This window comes from Echinops telfairi, unplaced genomic scaffold (genome assembly GCF_000313985.2).
Source record: "Echinops telfairi isolate 266 unplaced genomic scaffold, ASM31398v2 ScPeMD7_60;HRSCAF=208, whole genome shotgun sequence".
NCBI lineage: Eukaryota > Metazoa > Chordata > Mammalia > Afrosoricida > Tenrecidae > Echinops > Echinops telfairi.
In genome coordinates this window covers 42,916,680-42,938,805 of record NW_022103958.1, presented here as the reverse complement: position 1 = coordinate 42,938,805, position 22,126 = coordinate 42,916,680, and the positions used below count along the sequence as shown (strand labels likewise).

General features: G+C 36.9%; 1 protein-coding gene across 1 annotated transcript in view; it reads right to left on the bottom strand.

The window, feature by feature from the left end:
* Window positions 1-8,514: 8,514 nt before the first annotated feature.
* TMEM41B (transmembrane protein 41B) overlaps window positions 8,515-22,126 on the bottom strand; it is a 22,545-nt gene continuing 8,933 nt past the window's right edge. Inside the window, exons 3-8 of the mRNA XM_004711545.3 lie at window positions 21,028-21,145; window positions 18,186-18,314; window positions 13,995-14,088; window positions 13,166-13,270; window positions 11,762-11,900; window positions 8,515-10,022 (exon numbers count right to left, since the gene is read on the bottom strand). Of these exons, the coding sequence (XP_004711602.1) occupies window positions 9,853-10,022; window positions 11,762-11,900; window positions 13,166-13,270; window positions 13,995-14,088; window positions 18,186-18,314; window positions 21,028-21,145 (755 nt within the window). The 3' untranslated portion in view covers window positions 8,515-9,852. The remainder of the gene's footprint in view (window positions 10,023-11,761; window positions 11,901-13,165; window positions 13,271-13,994; window positions 14,089-18,185; window positions 18,315-21,027; window positions 21,146-22,126) is intronic.

Genomic DNA, 22,126 nt, shown 5'->3' with positions numbered 1-22,126 from the left:
TTGTCCTATAGGGTTACTATGAGTCAGCATTGACTCAATGGCAGTGAGACAGAGTGAGAGGAAATATGGAACATTACTCAAAGTCATAAAGAAAGACCAGACTCACTGGTCAGATAGAACTCCTGAGACTATGCCCTGTGGTCACCCTTCAAGTTCAGAAATTAATTTACCCCCATGACTCAATTTTCAACCAAAGAAGAGACAAGTCTATAAGGGGTACAATAGCACTCTTGTTATTGTTAGGTACCGTTTACCTTTGCTGCAGATGGAGACATGAATGTGGTGGCATATACAGGGCACAAAGTTATGAACATCACTTAGACATAATCAGACACCTTGAGGGAATGAGGGGTTCCTACCCAGAGCGACTCTGTGCACAACAAAATGAACCCCTGCCTGGCCCAGTGCCGTCCTCACCAGTGTTCCTCTGCCGGAGCCCATTGTTACAGCCACGGGGTCCATCTATCTCGTTGAGGGCTTTGTTCTCTTTGACTGCACCTTCACCTAGGCAGTGCACAAACATCTTAGGGTAACCAGCCATTTGCGATCCAAAGGGTGGTGTTCACCCAAGCACAAAATTCAGAAGGGTTAGGAAAGAAGGATGAATGGAAATAGGAAACACAGAAAGGAAGAGAAATAAGTGATATTGTGGGGATTGTAATCAACTCAGTGAAACCAAATGTATATGATCTGTTGAATCGAAAATGTATGGCTTGCTCTGTCAACCTTCACCCAACTCAAATATATATATATATATATCTATGTATATATATGTATAAATATATTTAAAATAAAAAGTTGCAGTCTTGGAAACCTTATGGAACAGTTCTACTCTTTCCTATAGGATTGCCGTGAGTCAGAATCTACTCAACAACTCAGGCAGTACCTGCACATGGATTATGGAGCAAGAGGTTGCAACAATGGATTAGGGAGCAAGAGGCAACAATGGATTAGGGAGTTGGTGAAGAATGTTGGCTAGGCATACCATGAACAATCAAATCTCTCTGGGAAGCAGGAAAGCCAGAATGTTCCCTGGAAGTGAGAATCGTGAGCCTTCATCTCACTCAAGTACTTTGAGCGTGTTCTAAGGATATCCTCAATCCCTGGATGATATCATGCTTGGAAAGATAAAAGGTCAATGAAAAAGAGGGAAAGCTCAATGAGATGGATTGACACTGGGGCCACAACAATAGGCTCAAGTATAGTCACAATTGTGATGATGGCGCAGGACCAGGAAGTATTGCATTCTGTTGTATGACGGGACTTCAAAAAGTTCATGGAAAAAGGGAATGAAAAGATAATGGAATATTTCCACAAAATTTTTGAAGCTCTCTTGTACATAGGGTCAGACTGGGCTCAATACCTAACCACAACAACGTGTGTGTGTTTTGCATAAATGAGTATGTGTGTGTATCTGAGGAGGCTCATGCCAAGCAAGATGGTTGGACCAGGAAAGCAGATGGCCCCTGGATCTCAGACAAACCCAGGAAAACTCAGATGGTGCTCTATCAACTTGTCTCTCTTCTTTCCCTGAATCCCATCAAGCGAGACTCTTTTGAGAGCCTGGTGAACAGCCTCACATATCCGGGCACCAGCCCAACTCTCAACTGTGAATAGAGTGACCTCACTATTCCCATCAGCCTGAGGCCCAAGAGCTTCCTGGGAAAGGCCTTTGGATCAGATCCCAAAAGGAAGATCTATTTAGCTGTGACTGAGTTCTGAAAGGTTTGGTGAACTTATGATGGTAGGGGTGATTACAGTTTGCATTTGTCAAATTTATAGGACTTTGCTGTTGCTGTTGTAGTTAAGTGTCGTGTCAGTTCCGACCCATAGCAACTTTATATACAACATTAAGGAACAGGACTAGACTATACACAAAAGGGGCACATTTATAGTATATCAAATATGCCTTAAAACGGGGGACAATCTAGAAAATATTTCATTAAATAGTTCAGAATTTTTCCTGCTGGCACTGAACAAAAACATATAGATTCATACTATAAATTGCCTATGTTTTATTGACCTACCTTTTGAAATTACAGAGAAAAAATATGAAATAATTATAGAGATAAGCAAACAATATATAATTGTTAGTGGGTAAAAATATTGAAATGATTGCATTTATAGTAGTAAATTTGATAGAAGTAAAACAGCATGGTAAGATTTTTAGGCCCTAATAAAATGATTTAAAAAAAAAGATTTTTAGGATATCAAGAATTAACTATAATGAAAACCAGTTGATTTTCAGAGCATTATACTTTAGATTGCATTTGGAGAATATTTTGTGTCTCTATTCATATATAAGGGAATGCCCTGCTTTTAAGAGTACAGTTTAATGTACTTTATTAAAAAAAGAGATGTTAAAAAATGAGAGATGTGTTCTTGGGTCACTAATAAGGTTGGAATCTATAACAGATGTCTTAATGACTATTAAATACAATGTAAGTACAAATGCAATTAACAATATTTGATCATCTTTTGGAAAATGTTGCTGTTTTTTTTCTAGCAGTCTGAATAAAAATTATAAAACTTTAAGAAGAGGAGAGAGAAGAGGACCAGAAGAGGAGCAGCAGTAATCTCTTGAGGATTAAGAAAGAGCCTGACACTCAGGGCAGGGGCCAAGAGACCTGAGTTAGAATTGTACTGCTGCAATTTACTCAGATCATGTGACCTTGGGCAGGTCCCTCCCCTTGTGGAGTCTTTTATGAAGCCCATCCTGAGTGAGAACAAAGGTTTCCAATATCTGGGTCTTGAGAGTCTTTTTATTGCCTTCTTGCCCCAGAGATCCCATAGCGAGAAAGATTGACTCTGAAACAAACTACATTTATAGCCAGTTTTCCTTTTTATGTTTCAACTAACAAAAAAACATTAATCTGATGCTCAGGTCTTTCAGTGAGCACAAAACAGTAGGAGTGATTTCAGCAGGGAGCAGAAAAATGAATTTTTTGTTGACCTATCCAAGCTACTCCTAGATGACAATGATTTCCCACTCACTGGGCTTGGTGAAAGTTTGGACGTGGTCAAAGCCCTCACCATCATTCCAGTCTCCATGAGCTGCCAAGAACAAGGTGATAGAAAGTGGGGAACTACACCTTTTGATTCCCAACCTTTTGTCTCTGCGGCAAGATTTCAGGGATCATGCCTTGGTCAGCCACCCCAACGCCTGATAAACTGGCTGTGAGTTTTCAGCATTTGTGCTTCTGCCCTTCGGGTATTCTGTGGGTGAAGGCGGTCTGAACTCCATTTGCACAGCTAGAGAGAGCATTGCCCATAAAGACACCATTCATTGTAGCCATTACTAATGTATATAGTCATTATAACAGTCTTCCAACAGATGGCAGCAGAGTATCTCAGGAATAGGGCTGGGTGGGATCTCTATCTAGTTCATCCAAAGTCACAGTGTAAACTCAAGAGTGGAGTTGGCACTTAGTTGTCCAACAGGGTCCCAGTGAATCGCAGGACACAGGAAGCATATATGAGCCTTACAGAACCAGAATCAACATCAAGTGTGATTCCTGCCTCAACACAGGCCTTCATTCTGTGCCTTGCTTTCCCTCTTCTCCTTCAGCAGGCTGTCTTCCACAGCCACTCACGGTTTGTACTTCCTCTATACTGGTGGGCATCCGCATCTATTCCCAGCGCCTATTATGCCCAGCCAACTGCCTGGGCAGCCCGTCTTTACACAGGGCCCCATAGTTAGGCAGCACTCCATAGTTGGTTACAATGTTTTGTTGTTACAGACTTGATATCCTTAATCATGTGATCTTTGAGCTTATTTTGTAAGTGGAGTCCTGCAGGACAAAGGAGAATGTGTATTGTATAAGCAAAGGTTTATGCATAGTAGCTCCGTTGCTGTCCTATTCCCATGCGGCATTTGCCATGCTGTGTGAGCAGAGAATTTTGGTGGACCCATGCGGTGTAGTTTAGCAAGACTTCAGGCAGAAGGTAAGCATTTTATGTCTACCACTGCATAATCAAGATTGACCCTCGATTTCTGTTCCATGGAGAACTTGCTTCTAATACAGAAAAGAAGGCAATGAATGGCATTTTAGGAAACACAAATGACCAAAGACTTCTACCGCATCCTTGTTTATTGGTGTTAATTCCCTGTATTGAAAATGATGGAGCTCGGGGAGGAGACGAGCCAGTCAGGGTGAGTTGTAGCAACGATGAAAAACACAACTTTCCTCTAGTTCCTAAATGCTTCCTCCCCTCTCCCCCCACCCCCCACTATCATGATCAAAATTCTACCTTGCAAGTCTGGCTAGACCAGAGGATGTACACTGGTACAGATAGGAACTGGAAACACAGGGAATCCAGGGCGGATGATCCCTTCAGGACCAGTGGTGAATGTGATACTGGGAGTGTAGAGGAAGAGTGGGTTGGAAAGGGGGAACCTTTCACAAGGATCTACATGTGGCCTTCTCTCTGGGGGACAGACAACAGAAAAGTGGGTGAAAGGAGACATCGGACAGGGCAAGATATGTCAAAATAATAATTTATAAATTATCAAGGGTTCATGAGGGAGGGGAAAAAAAATGAGGAGCTGATGCCAGGGGCTTAAGTGGAGAGCAAATGTTTTGAGAATGATGAGGGCAATGAATGTACAAATGTGTTGATGTATGTATGGATTGTGATAAGAGTTGCATGAGGCCCTAATAAAATGATTTAAAAAAAAGAAAGAAAATGACGGAGAAGGAAAGAGGGCATCCCATGGTTTCTCCTCCTTTCAGTTTCTTCTTTTGCAGTAAGCAGGTGTATTGGTAGGTGCACATACCAAGAAATGACTCAAGAGCGGTGTGTACATGTAGAAAGGGAGGAAATGTTAAATGTGTTGTAGATACAGTACAATTTTTTTAATTGAGTTACTTTTTATAGAATTTCCATTGTTCTTATAAGAATGAAAGACCGATGCACATAAGACCTATGAAATAGAATTGTGTAATTTTGGTGATTCACCATACAAGTTAAATGCTTTTATATTTGTGTTTAAAGCAGGCATTGCACAATATAAAGATGAATGATAAAATTCATACTAATAATTAAAATTTTTATTTTTGTCCTTACTTGGAACATTAAATAGAAATATTAAAATTCCATGAAAAGAAAATCTATTTCAGTCCCTTGAGTTACTTGAAGAAGTCCTGCTACTTAAAGAAGGGTTCTGCATTTTCATTTTGCCTAGCAAGTGTAGCTGGCCCTGATTACTTCTGTACGGAGGAGCAGAAAGCTAACAACTCCAAACATTAGAGTTCTGGGTACAAATTAGGTTCCACAAATTCGATGTACTTGCAAAAGATTTGAACATAAGACAAAGAGATTTTCCTGCCACTTTTGTCTTTTTGAACATAAGACAAAGAGATTTTCCTGCCACTTTTGTCTTTTTTCCACAGGCAGATAGTGCCGTAGGGAATCCAGGGTCTATCTGCAGCTTTGTAGATGATGTGTGGAGTTGTGCTGTAATCACAGTGGCAAAGAGAGCATATTCTTGTCCTGCACAGGAAACAACAGAGGCTCCGGGGCTAGTTTAGAGTCAATGTCCCTGAGGCCTGGGTCACAGTGAGTGGTAACTTATTGAACAAAATTGTGTCTGTTTGGGAGCTTTGTAGTTATCCATGGAGGTTCAGCCAAAAGCCTGTTCCTCCAAACTTTCCAATAATTTTGTAAACACCTAAAATTGCCTATATCAAGTCTTTTTGCTTAAAAATACCTGGAACAGGATGGCTCCTCGGGTTCAGTAATGTACAATTGTACGGTTGAGATAGGTATATATATTAAAGTCATCAAGAGCATGAGAGAAACAATAATGCAGTCATACACATTACATGGTAGCATTGCTCACCTCAGCCCAGCTTGGTGGACCATGTGGAGAGAGGGGGAAGGGAAGGAGGGAAAGGGAATAAGGGAGCGAGGATGGGAGATGAGAGGGGGAAGAGAAGCAAGAGGGGGCTCGAGGAGAGGCCAGAGAGAGCTCTCTATTGCTGACCCAGGCCTATATACCTTTGGGGGTGCAAGCCCACTAATTACAGGTAGACATGTCACAGGACAGGGTTGCACTATAGGTTATACAGCAATGAGAGGGGGTGGTCTAGGGACATACGCCCAATAGGAAGAGGAGGGATTGGGGGTATACATGTAACAAGATGGGTGGATCCTAGATTTAGGATGGCAGCTTAACTTTGACCTGTTCCCTGGGTTTCCATAGGAACCATGATCAGTAGGGTATAAACTCTGCCTACAGGAGCCTGCCCATTGTCCCTGGGAGCAGGGCCCACTGCAGTTTGGCAACTGATCGCCCTCAAGGGAGATACCTCCCCCTACAATTTCAACCAAAGGCTATTGAAGAATCCTAATCAAAAGGGGTAATGTGCAGAACAGAAATTTCAAATTCTCATGGACTCCAGACGTCCTGGAGCTTCGAAGGCTGGATGAGACTATTGCCCTAAGATCTCTAAACTTTAAATCACAGGTAGCTTAACCTCCATTAACACCTGAATTTTTAATTTCAGGAAAACGTTTTTTTTGCTTTTATTCCTTACTTTCATAGTTATCAATATATGTAATAAACAAAATATATAGCGGTATGCATTTGTACTAGTAAAGTGTGATGATTTCGTCAACATCATAGTTGGCTCCAAAAGCTTTATAAATTGGGGGGGGGGGGGGCGGGGAGGGAGGGGAAAAATGAGGACCTAATGCCAGGGGCTTAAGTGGAGAGGAAATGTTTTGAGAAGAATGTACAAATGTGCTTTACACAGTTGATGTATGTATGGATTGTGATAAGAGTTGTATGAGCCCCTAATAAAATGATTCAAAAAAAAGTTTTATAATTTTGGTACCACACATTTTAATTAAATGGTATGAGAACGTCGCGCTCAGTGTTTTAGGGCTAATTACTAAAAAAGTTGGGCTGTTAACTGCCAGGTCATTATTCTGAAACCACATTGGTTGTTCACATGGGATAAAGGGAAGTTTTCTTCCCAGTAAGATTTCCTGGTTTGGAAACGCAGCTCTACTCTGCTCTACACAGCTGCTGACTTGGAGTCTGCTCAATGGAAGTCTGGTGGTTTGTTTTTTAAATGTGATCAAACTGACAGCAGCAACTTAAATCTTAGGGTAGTGGATTAATGATAGTGAGAGAGCTACAACTCAGAAAAGTTCAGTGAGAATAGTTGTATAACTAGAATATAATCAATGTCCTTAAATGGGACATGTAGAAACAATGTTTTGCCACATATATTTGCCAGAAAATTAAAAAATTCAATCAAAACAAAAAGCAATTTCCATAGAATATATTTTAATTCAAGAAAATGTCTTTTAAAAATACATGTATGACCTCTTACTATGAGTTTTGTCCATGTTTTTCTACTACCCTATCCAGGACTGCTGATTGTGATACCTTTCAGAGAGGTCAGAAGCGGAAGCAGGGCACCATCCAATTCTTCTGATCTCAAAGTCATGGAATCCAGGGTTCACATTGTCTGTTAGTCCTTTGGACTAATTATTTTCTTGTGTCTTTCCTTTTCTACACCTCTTTGTTTTGTATAAGGAAAGACAAATAGTTATCTGCTGACAAGATTTTAAGACAAGTTGCTACTCAACAAAGTAGAATATAGAATACTGTCTAAGGAATATGTTATGCCAATTTACCTTGGTGGAAATGTGTTTAATTATAAAATGTTAGAGATGAAAGATCTATCTAAAAATAAAATAACGAGGATTTGTTAAAAATACATATATATATGAAACAAATCCCAAATACTACACCTTTTACTTTTTCCAGCACAACCGTTAAATTTCATATTTCATGGAGCAGCGGTGCTCCATAGACAGGCCAGTGACTAAGGAGGCTACAGCTGCTTTCTTTTGCTTCAAGCTTTCCAACTAGCTTGTTCACCGCACTCCCACACGTGGGGACTTCAGAAAGTACATGGAAAAGTGGAATTCAAAGATAATGTAATTCTTCTACAAATTTTCAAGGACCCCTGTACAAACAAGCTTGATTGCTGGATGTTATTTTTATGTAATTTCCAAACTAAAGTTTAAATTTGCATTTGGCTCCAGGCCAAGACTGTAAAACATTATATGCAGGCTACTAGTTACATTATGGGTACAGCCTGTTGTTTGTTTTTACAGTCACTGATGATGAGTCTAAAAAGACGGGGTACTCACTTAGGGGAGAGGGAAATGTCCCTCAGAGCAGCAGCTACAGCTTTCTAACGTGGGGCTGGAGTGGGACAGAAACGGCGGTCTTCAGAAAGGACTGGGAGAACACTGAACAGAGAGCAGGCACAGTGTGCACAGCATCGGATACTTAGGATGTTTCTCTGAGTTCAAGCTTGTATTTTTGAAAGTCTGATAAAATTCGTACATGGCAATATTTAGTGAATTTTGTCCAAAAAGAGTTATGTCTTAGGTCCATTTGCAAAAATAACAAAAGCTTTGCCACTCAGTCTCTGGTCAAGAAAAAAGGAAGGAAGCCTTGCTAGAAATAATTTCACACCAAAGACCAAGTGACATAAGAATAGTATATTAATCAATATATTTTCTTTGTATTTACAATAGAACCATTTTGTTAATACTGTGATAGAAAAAATAATGAATTAATCCACATTATATCATAGAAACCGGCTTTGAGGATGATCATATGTCTCACAATAAAAACATACAAGGCTTTTTCCCACAGGCAAAGTACTTTTCAACATACTAACAGGCTTCAGTGAAGGTAAAGTGGACAGAGTTTAGATTGGTGATGCCCTAGAATCAAGGGCAAAACCATGAAACAATAAAAGTTATAAAGTTTTTTCCTAAGACTATTTAAATATATTAGTTATCATATAAGAAGTTAATTCTACCTGTGAATTAGAAAGAGTAAACACACTAAATTGGGAAGCCCTAAACAAAAAAGCATCAAGAGAAATTAAGTCATGTTTTCTTTTAGGGATATCATGCATAAAAACAATTACATTAATACATACCTTAATAACCACTAATAAATAAATGAGGTAACTTTTACTGTCATTGGACCAGCAATTATATTTAACCACTTAAGAGAACTGTGTTACCTATAAGTTCCTGTTTCAAAATAAAAAGTAGTGGAATTAACCTAACACATAAAACTAATGCTTTTTAGATCCCCTTCTGCGATATTAAAGGAGCACTGTATAACAAAATATTATCTGAATATAAATTATCAACACCAAATATAATAGTTATATCATCTCCACTCTATATGCACAGTGGAATAGTGTGAATTCCAAATAATAGGAGGAAAATAGTCTGAACTATAAATAAACTAATCCATGTTAAGGTCCTTAAAAGAGAAATAACCCCCAACTGACAAAATAGACATAACTTGAAATCCTTTGCATATCCAGTGGTTTACCAACATACAAGCTCTCAATAAATCTAGTACCTCAAAGGTAAAAAGAGGAAGAAAAATGTAAAATCTCTTTTAAGCTTTAAAGTTTATATTCTGAAAGACGAATCTTAGCTACAACTACATATATTTTAAGAATCCTGAATCTTTTGTTTCTTTACATTAATTTCAGGGATATAGATAAGAGAAAAAAGGACTATTAAATAATCAAATGAGTATGTATATAAGGCTAGTTCAGGAAATATAATTTAAAAGATATTCGACGTAACTATTAATAGCATTTTCCATAGTCTATTACTTTCCGTTTTTACTCTTTTCTCCCTCTTGTCCCATAAACTGATAGAAAAATTTATTTTTACAAATTCTTCGGTTCAATTGCCTAAGGGGTGACTTTAAAATATAAATGGTAGAAACACTTGCTAATCCTGAGATGATGGTGATGATAGTGAGAGAACTAAAATCCAGATGATTTTTTACTCAAATTTCTGTTTCAGTTTCTTGCGGAAAATGGCTGGCAGGATGGACAGAACTGCCAAAACCATCAGAATGAATACTGAGTTCCAAGACACAGCTTCCCCTGCTGTGGTCAGCTGGTACAGTGTTGTTCCTGCTTTGATAGCGACAAAAGAGGGAGGGGCGACACCTGAAATAAAAATGAAAACATGAGAAGGGTCACTTGTTAGTACACATTCATTTTATGTACATAAGCTTACTATGAAAACAGAGCTCTTTCCATTTTGGAAATTTTTTAAAAATCTTAAAAAAACATAAAGCCTTATAAAGAATGTAAAAAATTCATAATAATAAATTAAAAAACAAGAAAATATCAGTATTTTAGAAAATACCTAAAATATCAATAGTCTTTAAAAAGGGGGATGTGCTCTAATTTAGCAATTTCAACTTTAGCAAATAGTAGTGTGCATATATCAATAATGATCTATTTTGATGGATGCGCATCAAAATATTATGTAAAAATGCTGGAAACAAACTTCATAGTCAATAGTAGTTTAGCATATTGTTGCTTATTCTTAAAAAACTATGCTTAAGTAAAAATGATGTGGCATTAGATATACCACAATGGAGTACTTAAGAAAAGCATGTCATGCACGTGTACACACAGAATGACCACATTTCATTAAAAACCAAATCAGAGGGGAGGAGGAAGGGAGGGGGAGGGTAAAAAAGGAAAATGAGCTGATTCCGGGAACCCAAGAGGAAAGCAAAGTTTGGGAATAATGAGGGCAACAAATGTACAGATGTGCTTTACACAATTGATTTATGTATTGTGATGAATTGTATGAGCCCCAATAAATTAATAAACAAACAAACAAAAAAACCCCAAATCAATGTAATTGGAAAAGTTATTTTTGTCTATCTGAAATTAATTTAATCTCCAGCTATTTTACTTGAACAATAAGGAGTCAGGGACACAAATTATTGTCTGACTCCATATAAACATTATTTCTAAAAAGCCCAAATTGCCGATGAAATAATTTTTAAGCTTGTCCATGAATAGCAATAATTGATTTTGACTATTCTTTTTCAAAAATATCTATTTTCCAAGTATGAACTTAAGCTTTAATTTATGAGAATACTCAAAACAGGAAAGATCTGCTTATATTGTTGGTATCTAAACAAATCAACGGATTTCAGAAAGAAAAAAGTCTTATTAAGAACCATGAGAATTCCCAAAATAATTCAATTTCAATTACGTGTAAGAAGTTCCCTGAAAGCAAAACTTTTGGTTGATCTTAGATAACCCATTCTTTTTTTAGTAATCCTCACAGTGTTGACGTCAATAAAATAAAAAATAAGACAAACCCTCTAATGAAAGTGACAGCATTTCAGCACTTGAATATAGGAAAATCACCCCCAAAGTGAGAGTCGTTCTGCAACCAGAGCTCTGCAGCGTAGGCGAGGGGGGCATAACACGCAACAAGAGGCAGACGGAAAAAGAGGGGCGTGGGGAGTACAGTGCAAGTCACTGGGAGGTTTGAGAAGTCATTCAATAAAAAAATGATGATTCACAATTAAAAGTTAAAAAAAAGAGAGAAGGTCTGTTGAATTATTCATTCCCTATTGGGATGGGGGTAAGGGAGAGGTGTCCAGGATTTTCCCTCCACTAAAGGAGAATGCTGAGTTTAAAAAGTTCTACTTAATTCTATAGAATTACAATAATATCCACGTGAATGTGCTAGTTCCATAGGTAAAACAAATATCCTAAATCAACATTATCTAATCCTTCTGAACCCATATGCATACAGGCCAAGCACTGTGACCCAGACTGAGTTGCCATGGTACGTGCATGTCTGCATAGCACATTCTCCCTCCTTCAGCCAGTGGTACACAGTGAGTTCTGACAGAGTACATGAAAGGCCTTACCTAGAAAAGTGCCAATAAAAAAAACTTTCAGCGGCACATTTATCACAGGAGAAGTAATATTAATAAACCAATTAGGCAAAAATGGTGTTATTCTCAAAAAAATAATGTAGTTAATGAGATGCTCTCTATGACGTTCAACCTGTCATAAAACATGAGAAAGTAATTAGCAAGATAAAGCCAATCTTGAAAATTATATACTTTGTTTCAAATCCTTACCTGATAATTCATACAACAGAAATGATCAAGCTTATTCAAAAGAAATGATCATAAAAGGTACTTAAAAAACAATGATTTCTGCTTCCCAAGCTTTGCTTAGAGGAGAGCAGGCTCCCTGTGTCTGAGATAGCAAGTCTAGGAACACCTGGGGGGGCAGAGACACCCCATCCCTGGTGGAGACTGAGACAGCATCAATAAAGATCCCCTTAAGTCCAAAAAAACCCAAACAATGATTTATTAAATGCTCATTAGAGGTACTGTATATAAAATGAGATGAGACCAGTAAAGTTTACACCTGAAATGCCAAGATTAAACATATTTGATAACCAGAAACAAGTTATACACATCAAAGCAGCCAACTTTTTGTTGCCTCCAAGTTTCCTGCAACATAAAAGGCTCATGTAGCACATTAGCAAAGCCAGTTCCAAAGGCGGCGGGGTGGGGAATAGTCCACAGTATATGTATCACAAAGACAGTAATTCACAATTGCTATAACAAGTTTCAAAGATCATTTTTAATTATCTGGATGATTATAAATATAAGCACAAATTATTGCTTATATTTCCTTTGAGTGACTAATGTACTCACATAAAAGAAAATTGTCATTCTAAAGAAACCATACATATGCCACTATTTTAATAGTCAGTGGCTGTGTGGTATAGTGGGAAAAACTAGATTGCAAAACTAGAAATCTGAGATTCTAGACCTTGCGTTAATGCGGGTGGGGAACAACCAGCTCATGGGCCATATAAAGCCAACATCACACGCCTCTCACCACAGAGAAGCAGTTCCTGCCATCACATTAGGGTGAGTTAATTAAATGTTTGACCAAACACAGCCGGCTAATTTCTAAGTTGATAATTTTGTATGGCCCATGCATGATGTGGTTTCCATGGACCACATGCATTAAAGGAGCTGATGCACTATGTCAGTATGCTGTACTAACATGAGGTAGTATGCAAATATGTGATTCCTTTACATGGACACTTTGAATTTTCAGTTCTGAATGAACTTACCATGACTAAACAATTAAAACATCATTATAAATATGGAAATTGTTATGAATATTTTATTTACCTGACAGATATATTTATTAAAAGCCAGAATCTGAGTTTTAGGTAGGTGCCCTACATTGACCCCTCAGACAGCCAAAGAGTAAAGTGAAATAACTTTAAAACACACATTTACCTGTTGTGACCATTTCACTGCTTTCTCTGTGAGGTATTTGTATACAACTGGTCTCCCAACTAAATAGGAGAGCATATAACAGAACGAGGCACCCAGTCCAGAACACTGAAAAACAACGAGCAATAGTTTTGATTTTTCCACATTATGCACGGATAGGTTCCCCTAAACAAGCACCCAACGAGTTTACTTCTTGTAGGGAATGGAGAGAATACGCTGCAATGACATCTCCATGTAGAGAGGAATCCAGTCCTTTCTCAGACTAAATCCTGAAGAGACTGATTAACTGAAACAAACTGACACTCATGATTAAACTTAGAGACTGACTGATAGTTAATGCTTAAATAGTTTTATGTTGACCTCTAGTCTAAAAATAAAATTTCAAGAGCCAATTTATTTTTAATTACTATGTATGAACCACCACCCTCCCCTCCCGCCTTTGCTGCCCCAGCAACAAGTCTACAATAGCTAAAGAAAGTATTGCAGGGCTCTACAGAACACACACACACACACACACACACACACACACACACACACACACACTTCTCTGAAGACTGATCTAACATTAAATTTGAGTGTGCTAGCATAAAACTGAGACTAAGATAATTATCATTCCATTTAAAGCTATTTTCTTCCAATTGTATTTTATTATTTTTTCAAAACCATTTTATTGGGAGTTAATATGGATATATCATTCCGTAGTTCAATCTCATCAAACAGTATTGTACAATTGCTACTACAATGAATTTCAAAACATTTTTTTCCTTCCTGAACTCCATGACATCAGGTCCCTTTTACCCCAGGCTCCACCAAATTTATTTTATATACTTACCAGACAAACAAGAAATAAGGCTAGTGGAAAGGGGTAAAGAAACCCTGACAGGATACTGAGAAATATAGAGCCTGGAATGGCAAATGTTTGTAAGCTGTTAAGTCTCTAAGTTAAGGATTTAAACAAATTAAATGGAATTTTCTAAAAGGAAATACAAATCCTATTATTTCAGGGAAAAATATCAATACAGAAATACCATGTTAATATTATTGACTATATTCAAATTTCAGTATTAAAAAATAAAAATTACATACAAGTTTAAAAATTATATGAACTCGTGAATTTCTTAGCTGTAATGCTTCTTACTCTAAGTTAACTATTAGTCACCAAACCAAATTCACTGCCATGGAGTCAATGCTGACACTGAGCAGCCCTACAGGACAAGGTAGAACTACCTCGTTTCAGTTTCACTGTTTATAGGAGTAGAAAGTCCCATCTTTCTCCCCAGGAGCAGCTGGTGGTTTCAAACTGCCAACCTTGCAGATTACAGCGCAATGCGTAACCACTACACCACCAGGGTTAACCATTTACTAGCACTATCATAAATTCAATCCAAGGGAAAGAGTGTGCTTTGGGGAAAAAATCAAGACAAAAATGCAGCATATGCCACAAAGGGATGGGGAACATACACAGAACAAAGCTCTTCATTAATCTCTTAAATAACAGGCTTTCCCAATACAGGAGCCCTGGAAAAATCTAAATACATGTAAGATATCATTGTTTCTAATTTAAAGTAAAATTTACCTCATTTCATAAAAAGTTTAAAAATTTCAGTAAAAATCACAAACCTGATTTTTAAGCAAAATTAAGCTTTCTTCTTTTCCCTAGTTCCCAGTTAAGACTTCTTGATGTCTGATGTACTTACGAGTTAGACGAAGTACATTTCTCATCTCTCCTTACTCCTAGCTTTACCCATTAATACCCCCACCCCACCCCTGTCCCAATTTACTCCTGTTCTTTCAATCTCCTCCTCCTTTCTCTTGGGGTCTTTCACCTCTAACTTCTTGCTCTTTCACAGGACTCTTCCTCTACAAAATCACTCTGGATGTCAAAACTAGAATAATTATTAGGCTTTCCTCAACCAGGTATCCTATTCAACTACTATATCTCGCTGACCTCACAAGAGATTCTCTCCTTGTCCCCTTCTAATTAGCTTACACTCCCCACCACTCTCCTGAAACCCTGCATTGGATTAAACATCCCTCGCATGAAACTTAGGCTGTAGTGGACTCTATTTGTGCTCTCCTCTCTTGCTCCCAATCCCTCAAAATTAGGTTTTCTCTAACACTGTGTTACATATTCTTCCACCCCCTTTGATAAATGTGGTAATTTCTGTGGTTTCAGATTTCAGTCACATATACTGGTAATTCCTAATTCTCTACCTCTGACTCAACTTCTCTAATCAAATACCAGTTTCAAACAGTCTAGATGTCTGCTAGATGCCTTCATTTTAAAAGGGGGATTTACATTTCTGGGATTTTAAAATATCTATTATGGAATATTTCACATATGAAAGTAGAGCGAATACTTCAACAATTAACACCTGATGAGTCTTGTTTTATCTGTATCCCTCACACCCTACACATCCAACTAAAGTGGACTAATGGTCACTTACTAACCATATGTGGCTTATAAAGCTCTGCTGCAGACCTGCTCTGGCCAGCATGACAGAGACATATTTTTACCCACCCTTCCTCCATTATTCTAGCTGAAAATCGTTGTCCTAAATAGTCTTTTACCTTTTGTTCATTGAACTTAAAATCTCCTTTTTAGCATTCAGACTTGGATTCAAAAATGTAAATAAAACAAAAGTATAAGAATATTTTAACAATCATTAAAAAATAAAAAATGTGATATGAACAATATTACATAATTATTAAACGGTAACAATGTGCAATAAAGCCTGAATTGATATTTATTAACCAATAATTTATTTAATATACTCATTCCGTGGCTGTATAATTGATTACGTAAGTATTGGGCTGCTAACTGGAAAGTCAACAGTCTGAACCCATCAGCCATTCTGAGGGGGAAAGATGCGGCTTTCTATTCTCATAAAGATTTATAGCCTCGGAAACCAAAAGGAGCACTTCTACTCTGCCTTGTAGGGTTGCTATGACTCAGACTCAACCCGACGGCAGGACTGGTTATACTTTTCCTAAGGGTGGTATATTAAGACAACTAAAACCTATAGAGAAAACAAACTCAGCCATCCAGTCAATTCCAACTCACGCAACCCTAAAACGGGTTTCCAAGCCAACCAGGCTACCACACTTAGGACCTCAGGAATGGCCAGAATTCACTTAGGCTAACTGGCTAGTTGGCCATGAGGGGCCATCTCATTTATCCCTCTGTCATTCTCCTGCCAACGTCGGAGGGATAAAAAACAGCAACAATCAAATCTACTGCCGTCTTGTCAATTCCGACAACCCTACAGGAAGGACAAAGTAGAACTGCCCTCTTTGGATTTCCAAGACTATATATCTTTATGGAAAGAGAAAGCTTCATTGTGGCGGGAATAAAGTAAGGCCCTGAAAAAATATGACTTTCTTAAATACATCCAAATTGTACTTCTCATAAAATGTTTACAAAAATCTTATAAAAGTCAAACAAAGAGGGGGTTATTTCAATTTATGGTTAAAGCATATAAAGGTAAAATAATTTGCAAACCTAACTTTTCACTGATAGACAATTGGAGCTAATGGAAAAAATAGGAGTTGTCAGCCACTTAGACTAGCTAAGGGTCCTTTGGATTGCTTTTCCAAAGGCTCAAAGTCTCCAATAAACTCACACTTTTCAAACCTTAAAAAAAAAAAAAATTAGGAGCTATGGATTTCCTACAATATTTTATATATAAAGAAATCAGTTTTAAACAGCTGCCCCAAATGATTTATCAAAAAAATTAATTCTTTAAATTTTCCCACAAATGCTTTTTATTTCAATTAAAAAAATTCCCCCCCCCACAAATGTTTTTATCTAAAAAATTGAGAAGATAATAAAAAAGTCCCTACATAAGGCACATTTCCTATATTAAAAAACATACTTTAATTTGCTGGAATTGTTTACATTAACAACAAAAGCTTTTGTAAATATAACTATCACAAAATTTTTGTTTTTTAACTATACATACTCAAAATATTATGTAAGAACTGCACACACATATGTGCGTGTACATACACACACACACACACAGAATTTTGTGGAAATAGGATATCGCTATGCATCAAATCGTATGCCACTTCAATGGCAATGGGTTTTTTTACATGTGTGTATATGTAAAAAGATATTCTACCACTTTTTAATTGTTTTTTCAAAACCTTTTTGAAGTCCCCTTGTATTCCAACTCAAATCCAAAAAGATATACTATTAAATTTTATAGAAGAATTTTAGTCCAAAAGCTCAACAAAGCAAACAAAGTTCAATAATTAAAAGGAAGCATGATTACTGAGGATTAACAAAGTACTAATTTCTTTTCTAAGTACAAGCTGGTTTTGAAAGTATGTTTATCTGCATTATATGAAGAGGTGATGTCCTATTAACCAAGACTTGTAAAATAAGGTAGAATTAGAATAAAAGCTTAAAAATCAAAATGACAATTAAAACTATCTCACAGATTAGAAGGTTAATAATTAAGAGCATATGTCATTTGAAATTATGCAGAAAAAATAAAACTACTTTCCTTTATTAAGTGCATATTAAATTGTACTTAATGTAAACCAAAGAAATATATACTAAGAATTATTAAAAATATTCATGGTCTTTCAGCCATTAATTCTTGTCATAAGAATACTTCCAATTGAAGAAAAATATTATATGAATCCAGAGATTTGTAACACAGTATTTATAAAAGCAAAGAAATGAAAAAACATATCAACTCTAAAAATAACAAAATATACTGTAAAATTATGGCATGGATATAATATCTGTTTTAAAGAGGCTAGAGAAAAGAAATATTTATCAGTAAAATAAGCAGAATACACCCAAAAATGGGTAATAAAGATAAGGTAATTGAGTTAAGTAGATATGTTTATAGGGAGTACTTTCCCCATTTGTTTGATATTATTTTTAATCTTGCTCTCTATTATTATCAAATTTTAAAAGGAAAGGTTACATTATATAACACCAAACAGCAGACCTTTAAAATCTTTTTCTTGAACAAAACTAGAAAATCTTTTAAAATTAAAAGGATACAAAATATATGTAGCAAAGTAAGCTACAAGTACTTGTACATAAAAGGCGTCCTTATATTTTGATAAAACTTTTCCTAGGGCCTTGGCATCATCCATGTCTCTTGGAACCTTCATAGTCACTCTTTCTTCTCTAAAGAAAATTAAAATGAAAAAGCTTTAAACAGAATTTTTCCAGCATAATTAATATCAAAGTATAAGTCTAAAACATAGTTTTATCCAAAATGATTTGATATTTTCACAGTAATATATTAACTTTAAATTCCCAATATTGTTAAAAAGTTTACGTAGGTTATGTTTTAAAATATTTTAATAAGAAATTTCATGAGGCATTTGCCTGACAAATGAAAGTAATATAATACTCACACTAAAAGAATTTATTCCAATAACGGTTTAAATTTTACATCAAATCTAAGCAATGCATCACTTAAGTTAGTATATTTAAACATCATTTGGATAATCCTCATGTTAAGATAGTCAATAGCAATTTCAACTAAAATGAAGTAAATATTTTTAATGAATTCACAATTTATACTATTTTGGTAATATTCCACTTCTAAGTTCATACACACACACACACACACACACACCAAAAAAGAAAAAAAACCTTGAACACTTTGCTCGATCAATTCTCTTTATTTCTTGGTGCCATTTTTGGAAATAACCACTTGCTTACAAAGCTTTAAATAAACACACACATGCACACATACCAGTATTTCCCAAAGTACCAACACCACCCCCTGGGGGAAGGAGAGCCTGCAAGAAGGAGATCCCTACACTTGATCTTTGATTATGAGCTGTAGTACAAAAGTTTTGTCAGGGGGGTGCTGAGTAATTTTTTCCTGAAAAGGAGGTGATAGGCCAAATAAATTTCAGACCCTACAATGTATATTATGCCTGTATGTTTACATGAAAATATTTAACTTACCCTGTTGAGAAATAAGAGAACACTTCTTTCTAAGTTCTATAAAATAGGTGGTAAACGAAAACTGGCTTTCCTAATTTGTACAACTGAAAAACTAAAGGAGTAAATGTATACCTGCATATATACTCACACACACATATATAGACATAAATCCAGAGAGAAAAATAAACAGTATTAAAGCTTTATAATAATATGTTACATAGAATTGGTGTTAATAGGGGTCTGGCCCCAGTCCCAAATACTAAGTGGACACCTGCCCCTCCCCCCAGAAGAATTTACTTCAAAGGACGGCATTGAATCTTCAGCTGTGGGAGAGGGACATATCTGATCGGAGGACACGGGTACAGATCAAGGGGGAGGAGGAGAGAGTGGAGCACATCCTGGCCCACCAGGACTTGAGGACGAAGATCCCAATTAGAGCAGCCAGTCCACAGAGAGGACCACATGACGCCCCTCACTGACCCACAGCCCTACAGGGGACAACACCAGAGACACAGTGTGGGAAATGCACCTGATCTGATCCCACCACACCGAGGCAAAACACTAAGGGGATGCAACAGAACAGCAAGGGAACAGAGCAGCGAGGTCCCCAGGGAATGCTGAAGGTGAACTTTGGGGCCAGGGTGTGGTGCCCCAACAGATTGGACTAGAAAACACTCCTAAAGGCCAACAAACGATCCTTGAATTAAGTAAAAAAAAAAATTTTTTTAAAGAATTGGTGTTAATAAACTACTAGCAATTTAAAATACAGGATAGAGAATTATTTTAAGATAGATCTTCTAGCCACAGTTTCTGCAACTCCTGCCAAACGACCTATTCCTGATGGGTATAGGTAAGAGAAGGGGGGGAGGCACTGATCGAATCTGGCTGTAACTGTTAACAGGATTAACTGTGATTGCCATCCTGCTGGGTATGACATGAGCTACCTCAGAAGCCAGCCTGGAGGTGGAGGGGGTATTCTCACTACCAGTAAGAGTCAGCAGTGGAGTGTATCCTGTGGACCCCAAGGTCCCTGCACACTGAACCCCCTTAATATAGGAGGCAACTATGACACAAGCAGTGGCAGAGGAGCAGTAGCAGAACCAGGAGCCAGAGTGCTAGACAAAGTGGTAGACCTGTCAGCCCATAGAGCAAATAAGCTGAGTACCTTTGCAAGAGGCTGGCTGGCTGCATGGGGGACCCCTTGGGCACTTAATTTGGGGAGCTGGGTACATTGAGCCACAGAGCTAGAGCAGAGTACCTTCGGAAAGAGGCTTACAGCAGATTGGCATGCATTTTGGGCATTTATTAGCAGCCTGAAAAAACTCTGAAATGTGGTCTGACTGAACAACAGTATTCTGAGCATTCCTCACCTAAATTATAACCTGCTAACTTCCATAGTAAACCTCATAATTGTGAGCATTGCTTATAAGTTCTGTATGGCCACTGCAATGAATTATAGAGCCAAGCTGAATAGTGAAGAATGCTGTGTGAGACAGAACATAGTCTAGAAAATAAAAAAAATTATCACCTAAAATAAGGTAAGGAATGCTTAACGAAACACAAACGTAGTTTTGTACGCATATGTATGTACAGTAAGCAAAGAGTAAAAGAAAAAGAAAGTGGGCTGGAATAAGTGTAGGGTCACAATATAAAAATGTACTGTGATTAGGCAAAAAAAAAGCAAACAAACTGAAAGCCATTTGAAAGATGAGGCTTTAACTAAAAAATGAATGCTAGATAAACCTTAAAAACAAAAAGCATATTTAGAAAGTATTTTTTTAAGTATTTAATAACAGTATTGATATGGAGTTACTATCAGCTATAAGAGGCTGATACAATCACCATGACAGCTCTGCTGCTTAAAATATGGTTAATTTTTAATTCACTTTCATCTCCACAAATGTTTAGGAATGTTCAGTTTCTGTCAACATATACTTACTCATTAAGCTGAGGGAAATTTTTATATACCAGAAACATAACAAAAGCTGCAGATAAGAAAATGGACACCAATATAAGGAGTGACATTCTTGCTGACCCAGCTTCTGCCCGAGCTTTCTCTGAAAGAAACAAAAACGATTATTATAGAAATATAAAGGAGGACTGGATTCCCAGCCAGCAAATAATGTATTTTCCTAGAAAACAATTCACACTTTTGCTCAAAACACTTTGCAACATTAAATTTTTACTACTTAAAGTATATGAAGTCTATTAACTAGCTATATTACTTTTAGGAGACAGTAATTTTATAAGCACGGGGGGTCAGAATTTATAGCATTGATTTATTGACAAAGCCAAGGAAAAATAGTGTTTCTCCCTTTTATGCTCTAAATGCTATTTCTGGCTTTTAATTTCATGTATCCACATTGGGAAATCAGAGCACACACAGAATGGTCTCTTAAGAAAAGATTACTTAGAAATTTTTCAACTACTTCAACTAGTGAATCCAATTACTTCAGTTAGTGAATCCAAAGATCCATTAATGCAAGTGGTGAATGTTATACATTCTCTTTAGCCACAAGGATTTGGGCACACAAAGTTGAACCTCAATTTTTTAGTGGGTCGGTTGGTGACTCCAAGAACGGGGTAGTTTGTTTACATTTTTTTACAAAGTAATCTCAGTACTACCTTAAAAACTACTTGTCAGATACATGTGGAATATGCTCCTGCTCTGAAAGTAGCAAGCCGTAGAATTCGTATGGGCTGCTTTACTAAAAAACAGTTAACAACTGGGAAAGCCAGGACCACTAGTTAATATACTGCTCACTAGGGAGGAGGTAGGCATTGGTGGTTCAGTTTTATTGACATTTTCCATTATACCATGTATCTATTGATAATAGGAAATTATAAAAATTATAATCCAGAGTTTATTCCTTTTAACTCTCTAGAGAACTTTTTTAATTAGGGGCTGTGTTAGACAGGGTTCTCTAGAGAGATAAAACCAAATTGATGATAATTTAATATATTTATTTATAAAGATAATTAGATATATAACAAGGAATGAACTATTAAATCATATACAGTTAAATATATAATACAAG